At 33.7% G+C, this 9205-nt stretch overlaps 1 protein-coding gene across 3 annotated transcripts in view; it reads left to right on the forward strand.

Annotated features, from left to right (window-relative positions):
* The window catches only part of LOC137657580 (uncharacterized), a 74403-nt gene extending 65593 nt beyond the window's left edge, over positions 1-8810 (forward strand). For 2 of the 3 annotated variants that reach the window (XM_068391917.1, XM_068391916.1), the window contains exons 2-3: positions 4176-4291; positions 4548-8204. In XM_068391917.1, the coding sequence (XP_068248018.1) occupies positions 4208-4291; positions 4548-6005 (1542 nt within the window). In that variant the 5' untranslated portion in view covers positions 4176-4207 and the 3' untranslated portion in view covers positions 6006-8204. Of the gene's footprint in view, positions 1-4175; positions 4292-4547; positions 8205-8408 lie in introns of those variants that run through there. The other variant, XR_011047144.1, reaches the window with a different exon arrangement.
* Positions 8811-9205: the final 395 nt, after the last annotated feature.

The following is a 9205-nucleotide window of genomic DNA, read 5'->3' on the forward strand; positions in this document are numbered from 1 at the left end:
TTTTGTCATTGGCTACACTTCATTGTATAATGATCGAAAGGTGGACATAATATTTGGGGTGTGTTTCCTTCCGAAGCACACACTTCATATGATTAATTAGTTGGCGCCGAGTTCCTGTGCACCACATTTTATTATTTATTATTATTACAAGCTAAGCCTCAACCCTAGTTAGAAAAGCAAGATGTTATAAGCCCAAGGGTTCCAACAGGGAAAATAGCCTTGTGAGGAAAAGAAACTAGGAAATAGATAAACTTTAAGAGAAGGAATAAACAATCAAAATAAAATATCTTAAGAACAGTAAATTAGGTTAGATATTTCATTTATAAATTGTAAAAACTTAAAAAAAAAGAGTAAGAGAAATAAAATAGAATAGCGTACTCTAATCTAAGTCTCTCTCTCTCTCTCTCTCTCTCTCTCTCTCTCTCTCTCTCTCTCTCTCTCTCTCTCTGTCATTGTTGACCCTTTCCTCGTGTTAGTGTCTAAAAAACTTTTGAAGATTTCCTGCTACCAAATAATAATTATTCCAAAACGTATGTGTATAATTCTACTGAGTACGAGTTTAGATATGTAGTGTAATATTTATGAGACGACCTAGTTTCATTTACATAAAGTTTCTTAGTTTTGCAAATAACTGATTAGTTTTCTTTGTGTGAGTACTAGATTTAAAACAAGGTACATTTTAAAAATCATGTCTCCTTAAATATTTATGGCTGAACCAAAAGAACTCATTTTTTCTGTTAACATACATACATATAGTTAAAGTAATATGATGACTTCGCTGATAGATGGATTGTGTTGAAAGTAACGACAATGAGGTAGTAATTGGCGGTGATGGAAAATGTCAAGTTTTAAAAACTGACGATAAGAATAGGCTAAAAATATAGCCGTACAACGAAGAGGAAATCGAAAACATTCTCAATTTGTTATACCATTTCCGCTATAGTGCAGATTAATCCGCATTTAGTTGGTTAATAGTTAATTCTATAATTAATTGAAAGTTAAAGGCTATGGCCAGTCGCAGGAAGGTTTTTATAAGGAAAATATAAAGTAATGTGAAATTCATAGACTAGAGAACCTAGTGCGAAAAAATTCTCTTGGTCTTAACCTTCCCTTTCCTCAAAGAGAGATTTTTTAGCAATCTACTACACCTTCGTTTCCACTTCATTTCTTAAATTTTACTATCCAGCCACTTGGATTTTCCCCCATCCTGCATCTGCATGATTACTATTAGTTTGTACATGTACGGTGAATGGCCTCTCAGGTTCCAGTGTTGGGTCTTATGGTACAAATTCATAATCCAACAGCGGAGAGAGAGAGAGAGAGAGAGAGAGAGAGAGAGAGAGAGAGAGAGAGAGAGAGAGAGAGAGAGAGAGAGAGAGAATATCATAACGGTATCGAGGTATAAGAGTAAATCATTATATGACAGTTCGTGAAATTTTAGCGTCACGGTATTGATATCAATAAAATTTGTGTATTCGAGCAAAATTGGTTCTACAATCATGGTCAAATGTGTGTAGACTTACGTGCACGTGTATTCACATCCTTATTCGTGATAATCGACCCTTAATATCCGCGTACCTGACTTTCTATCTTCAGTGGAATTAGGATGGGACCAGTGTTCATCATATTTGAAGAGTTTAGCTTCATCTTGTATTCAAGAACACGACGCGTATTAAAAAGCAGGTTGGGTGATTTACAAAACGCAAATCGACTTTTAAGTAGAGATCTTGGAAGGTATTAAATATACATCAATTAGATTATTTTTCAATCAAATCAGTTTAGGCTAATTATTATTATTATTATTATTATTATTATTACTAGCCAAGCTACAACCCTCAGATGGAAAAGCAATATTCTATAAGCCCAAGGGCTCCAACAGGGAAAAAATAGCCCAGTGAGGAAAGAAAATAAGAAAATAAATAAACGATATAAGAAGTAATGGAAAATTAAAATATTTTAAAAAACATTAACATTAAATTATATATTTCATATAAAGACTATAAAAAGATTTATGTCAACCTGTTCAACTTAAAAACATTTGCTGCAAGGGTGAACTTTTGAAGTTCTACTGGTTCAAATACCTGATTAGGAAGATCATTCCACAACTTGATTACAGCTGGAATAAAACTTCTAGAATAGTGTGTAGTATTTAGCCTCATGATGGAACAAAAAGACAGCCACATAGTCTTAATAGATCTAGAAGACTTGGGTGGTAAAAGACTTAATGCAATTTATAAGGTATTGATAAAAAAGATGGAACTATACGAAATTATCTTGTGATATATGCGCGATAAATACTGGAACGGATGTAACCAGTTACTCCAGAGGACTGGCACGAAATATCACATGAGCTACAATTTGGTGTTTGATGTTGATGAATACTGTATTGGCCTTGGGCATCCATTAGATCAACACAGATAGTACTGTATTATTATTATTATTGTTATTATTATTATTGTTATTATTATTATTATTATTATTATTATTATTATTATTATTATTATTATTATTATTATTACCATACAAATATAGTTTGAGAAGCGGGATGATACAAGCCCAGGGGTTCCAACATGGAAGGTAGCCCGGTGAGGAAAGTAGAAAAGGGAATAGCAAAGAAACTATATATAAGTAGTGAAAATATAAAATATTTCAAGATCAGTAACAATGAGAAAATGGATCAGTCACATATAAACTATAAAACAAGACTTATGGGATTTATTATTAATTTTGGTTAATACAGACTGCATTGATACTAATTAAAGGCTTGATTCTCCATAGGCTGTAGTTCCGAATAGTTTTGGAAGGTAGATAGGTTCTGGTAACTTATTTTCGACATAAGGCATCGTTTTATTACTGAATTTAGTCCTATTTAACTTAAAAAGTCTTGTTCTTGCTATATGCATGGATTAACCACATATGAGCTATTATCTTTACTCCAAAACAACAGTTTGAGTGATATAATTCCAAAAGACAATCTTGAGCTACGATTGAGATACAAGTTTCGAAAATTTGAGAGTACGCCATTAATAGCGGATCAAAATAATTGCTTGATATCTGTCGAATGATTTTCCCAATCTTATATATGATTCTATGGAACTTCAAATCAAATTAGGTGCATGTTTTTAGCTGGTTGTCACAAGTGTCATTGCATAGTACTGTATATCTGTAACTTAATGATTTAACATTGTTATTTTTCATTATTCCCTTTTCGTAGTTTGAATTCTTCTCAGTTTATTTTTTTTTTTTAATTCCTCTTTCATAGTTTGGTGTTCTCAATTTATTTTTTATTTCTCTTTCAGAGTTTGTTTTTCTCAGATTGATTTATTTCATTCCTCTTTCATAGTTTGTTCTTATTAGTTTATTTTTTATTTATCTTTCATAGTTTGTACTTTTCGATTTATTTATTCCTCTTTCATAGATTGTTTTCTTTCGTTTGATTTTTTTCATTCCCGTTTGATATATTGTTCTCAGTTTCCTATCTGCAACGGACTGATTTCTATATTGGAACTCTTGGGCTTATGGCATTCAGTTTTCCTTGCAAGGATTGCAGTTTGTCTTGCAATGATACAATAGTAATAATAATATTCACAATAATGGATGATGATATAAAACAATGATGAGAACAATGATAATATTTATAAACTATTCAAATTAATTCATTGTTTGATATGGATACATTTTGTGAATCATTGTTTTTTTTTTGTTTTTTTTGGCAAATTATGTTTAGATTTTTTGTTAAATATTATTTTTAAAACTTCTTTATCATAAATCTTTAATCGATCCCATTCACCAAAATTATGATTATTTAAATTCATACCATTTAGCCGTATGAAGTAATTTTCTGTTCGACTGTATAACGCTTCTTTGTTTTCATGTAAATTATTCTCCAGTAGATTTTTTCACCTTCAAAGTATCTTGGATATAATTAACATATATTTGATCTTGATTCACATCTATTCAATTTCCTAGTCTTGTGGCAAATATATGGTAGGAATTGAAGCGGCCCAGTTCTTGATTATTTAATATCAGATCAAGACTGATTTGACTGAAAAAAAAAAAGTAAGACAGATGACAGAAAAAAAGAATAGAGAACAAATGAAGAAGAATGTGCGTGAATTATAGATATTACAATTCCTTCTAACAAATGTACTATATTCCCATGATTTTTCTTTCAGATTGGTTGAAAAAAGCTCCCCACAAGGATCCAATGAGGCTGAAGAACATATGCAATAGCCAAGTAACTACATCTGTGCTCAATGCTCTCTATCGGGATGGAGACGCAATATGCAAGGTATTTTTGTTTTCTTCTCTGTGTTTCGTAAATTTAACAGTTAAAACCATCACGAAAATATATGGCTTCTCTTCAAGCAACATTAATCAAGTAATTTGAGTAATGAACAAAAGAGTTTTTATTAAAACAATTAATGAATTTCGGAAAAAATGTTTGAATTTAATTTTCTATACCTGCTTCTATTTTCACTATTTTTTTCTATTGGTAATTCAAGTTCATTCAGCCATTTAATGAGTATCTTGCATTTATTTTCCAGGATTTCCATACCATGTGCGAAATGGTAAAGACGACACTACCGCTTAAAGTTCGTTCAGTAGTCGTTCAAGAGGTCAGCTCATCTCAAGTGATTGAAGACGACCGTATTTTCATTAGACTCCTTCTCTTACACCTCCTGACAGACGTCCAACACGTGTCTCTCGTGGCAGGATGCCAGATAAATCTAACGGAAGAACAGTGTAATCAGTTGCTAGAGGAATTGACAACAGTGCCTTGGTTCAGTTTGTTAAGCCTGCACATCGAAGGCGTCACTTTCGTGAAAGGCGTCTTGTCAGAGATCATTGACCGTTCCCCTCGCCTTTCTTCCATCCACGTCAGCGGAGATGACGCTGCCTCAGAAGTCCTCGCTTTTATTACCAAAAATCCGAGACCCCTCCACTCATTGCATCTTGATACTTGCAGTGTTAATGACATGGATGTTGTCCATGCTTTGATCAGAAGTTATAATATAGATGGCTCATGCAATGATATCGATATCTCAGTCATCAACGATTCCGACATAGATAATGACTTCCCACCACTTTGTCACCTTTCCGTTCAGTCTCCGTTAGTTACAGTCTGTGGTGCTGTGGTACTTCTTCATGCTTTGAGGAACCTGAAAACCTTGCAGTACAGTTACTGGAATTCTTCGATATGCAATCTTCTCCAGTATTTGCAAATGCAGGTTCCCAAAGCACGGCCGTTTGCCTTGACTTCCATCTCCCTTTGGTGCATGACGGAAAAATCCCTCGACACTCTGAAACTGTGTCCGAACCTCCAGTATCTGATGATGGAATGCATAGACCCTTCTCTGACCTCTATGAATTCACTGAAGAAACTTAAAAAGCTCAATTCATTAACAATGAGACTTGTACCAGAAGAACTCGTGGTTTCTGCTGTCCGGGCAGTTGGCAATAAATTGCTGTACCTGGAAATCGAATATGAAGAGTATGCCAAGACACCGATTAAATGGAGCACGATTCGGTCCATTCAGAAATATTGCCATGATCTCAAGCGTCTAGAATTGCACCACATAAATATCATAGCGGAAACTGGAGATACTCTCATGCCCTTATTTACAGCTTCCTTGGTCGATCTCGTTCATCTTAATCTTTCTAATGTTGTGCTTCCGCCTGTTCTCTTGAGCAGACTCCTCTTCAAAAACACCTCTCTGGAAACAGTAGCATTGGATGTCAATCAAGATGCTCTTACGGACTCTGTACTGATGTCAATGGCCAAGACCAACAACTTGAACCAACTGATACAGCTCCATCTCAGCTCTGGACTATTGACGACCCGAGCCATTACTTTCTTCATGACCCTCCCATCGATGCTGAAAATCTCCATCCAGCTGTCCAATTTTCCTCACATTACACCACCTGTTTACCAGAATCTAAAAAAGCAAATTGCCAATGGTAACTTCAAGTGTAGCCTAGAAATTATAGATAAAGATGACTGATATTAAGTTTGGGAAATATTATGTACTGTACAGTGAAAATTCTATTCTTTGCAAAGAGAACAGTAACAATAATAATTTATTTAAAAAAAAAAAAAACATATTTGGAGGCTGTGTTACATTGTAATAATTGAATATTCAAGCTAAAAGAAAGTCATGCTATAGCAAGTTAGTTTTGTAAGATACTCATATTAGAAACCAACGCTATTCAGAATCTATACCAGGTAAAGTATGTTAAATTTCCTAAGTTTTTCATTGATGGATATGGATAGTTATTTCAGAACAAAATAGACTGTGGGTTACGAACAGTCTACAAATCAGTTACACTGCATCACAACAATTAATAAACCTTTTTACTCTATGTATATAGACCACACTTCTCGTAGATACAGATCCATCAAAATGTATATTCTTTTACTCATATGTATACTTGTGCACACTGATTTATAAGACATGTATTGAAATGTTTATTCTTCCTTTGCTTTCTAGATTTCATACTCTCACAGATGCACATAAGTCACTTTTGTTCATACATTTATGTAAATTTGTATAAATGCACACGTAGTACCAGTGTGATTTTGTATTAGAAAACACGGCAGTTTTGGCCATTTGCGGGATGATTTTGGTTTCAGAGTGTACCTCTCGGTGTACCCCCCACCCTCACCAGGGTATGACTACTCTTTCTCCCCGTACCCGAGGGATGGGGAGAGACCGAGTAGTCATACGTTTGAGAATGTCGCTAAATGTGGCCGGAAAGAAATATATATATATAGCTAGACACGTTGTTCTTTATTATATAGGGGAGAAATTCTGTATATTTACTCACACCTGTACAAGCATGTTTACTGCATATGCGTGTAAATTAAAGTTATAATTTTTTAAACTGTAGGCGGTATATAATTCCATAGTTGTAATATGCCGACAAATGTAAATTCACAGATGAACAATAGCTAGAGGTAAATGTCTTGTAAACAGGATACATAGAAAAGACTGTTTGGCAGTTGTGTGTATTTAAAATCTTAAGTGCCTGTCACATTTGTTTTCAAAGTGTATATGGTTATAAAATCATTTCCAGTTAACCTAACCGAGTGACCGTAAAACTCGGCAAGTTGGGCATTCTTGAAATTTTAATTTTGAAACTATTTATTATTTATGGTTATCCCAGATCCATTTTTGGTTAGTGTAAAGACGGGTTCACGGGTTAAAATTTTTCACTGCAATTACGGTTTTTTACCAGAGCGTTTTCCAATATAATACTGGATTTCTTAGCCAAAATGCCGCTGTTTTGTTGGGGACAGGCTATAAGCAAGGCTTTTATTTATTCAAAAATGATAAACGCACTCATATTCAAATGTGATAAAACGTAGGTTACATTTGTATTAGTAAGAGAACTTGAACATTTTAGAATTCATTGGGATACAAAATAACATTTTTTATGCGGAAGGAAGGTTTTTCCTTGTCTTCGAACCAAGGCTACTGCAAACACCTACTTTTTTAGTTCTTATATTCCTTGCTTTTTTCAAAACACATTATTATTTGTAGATCATCATCATCTTTTAAGTGGTCATAGATTGCATTCAGTCTCTACACCCATTGTTGGAAAAAGCGTCACCGTTTGAACCCGCCTTGAAGTTTGCCCGTAATTGGATCAGAGTATTTTCTCAGTTAACTTTTTTAATCATTGAAATGTTTTGCACCATAAAAGTAGTTTTATAGCTTACTCATGATTGCATTGATTATGCAACAAATGCTGTCTTCAAACCACTTCACGGTTTAGAATACACTGTATTTATTTACTAATTATTTTCAAGCAAAAATAACTTAACTATTCAATTCCCAATTTTTGAAAGGTCCCATGAGGATACAGAAGGATCTATAAAGCAGATGTGTCGAAATTTCTACGGTTTATCTATAGACGAATAACAGTATTCAGCAGTTGGTGAGCAGCCACCATTTCCTCATATAGTTGATAATTATTTCCAATTAATTTTGCCTTGCTGAACATTAGTTAGGTTTCATATAAAGTATGTTCACATTTGTAACGTTTTATATATGCTTAGCAATTTTCATACTGAATTGATGTCGATTAACGAGATACCTTCTTATCTGCTTCAAAGTTCCATTCTTGTCTTCTCGACTTTGAAATAAAAATCATTGTCAACATATATTTTGTTAGTTTTTGTAAATAAATGTAGGAACTCGGATTCTCTCTTAATACCCTGACCCATTTTAATACTTTGTTGAATTTCATATGTATGTGTTTGTGTATATATATATATATATATATATATATATATATATATATATATATATATATATATATATATATATATATATATATGTGTGTGTGTGTGTGTGTGTGTGTGATTTGAACCTACAATAATTAACTTGCAGTTTTATTTACAGAAAGTGATCTGAAAAATTTTCTACTTCTCTACCTCATCGCACAAGAATAGGAAAATTTCTTGAACCAGGAGTGTTTGCTATCATGGATAATCGAAAACCAAGATCCTGGCCTACCGTATATTATGCCTCATATCAATTAACCAGCATGATGAACCTCCAAAATGACTGAAAGAATTTTCTGAAAATTTAGCATTAGTCTCATGTTAGTCAGCTGCCATCTTCAGAAGTACCTTTTTTACTTGCTATACGCATCCTACGCCTACTGGTAAATTTATTAGAAATGCATCCCACGAAGACTGATTCTATCTTCATCCTCGTCAGTATCCTGGTTTATGGTTGGAGGCTGTTCAGTAGCCCTTATTCAGAAAGTCAGGTGGGACGTTTAAAAGTCAGTTGTAGTTAATAGTTTTCTGTAATTAGTAATGAACAGATATATAAATTTTCAATCAAGATATTCAAGTGTTTGCCTCTTTAATTGCATAGAGTATCGCCCTTCTTTTTAATAGCAACTTTTCCCTAAAAATGTACTAACTTTCAGAGGGAGTTTTATAACGATGTGCCCAACGATACGATTACTGTGTCAAGATTCGTTATAACTTAGTTGACTTTCCTCTGAGTTTTGGAGTTTTGTTCATAAATTTTTCGGCAATGTTATCATAATGTAATTATTGTCATGTTCTAGAATGCTAGCAAAGTGACTAAATCTCTCTCTCTCTCTCTCTCTCTCTCTCTCTCTCTCTCTCTCTCTCTCTCTCTCTCTCTCTCTCTCTCTCTCTATGATAATCATTACTACTGCA

Source organism: Palaemon carinicauda, chromosome 18 (genome assembly GCF_036898095.1).
Source record: "Palaemon carinicauda isolate YSFRI2023 chromosome 18, ASM3689809v2, whole genome shotgun sequence".
Classification (NCBI taxonomy): Eukaryota; Metazoa; Arthropoda; class Malacostraca; order Decapoda; family Palaemonidae; genus Palaemon; species Palaemon carinicauda.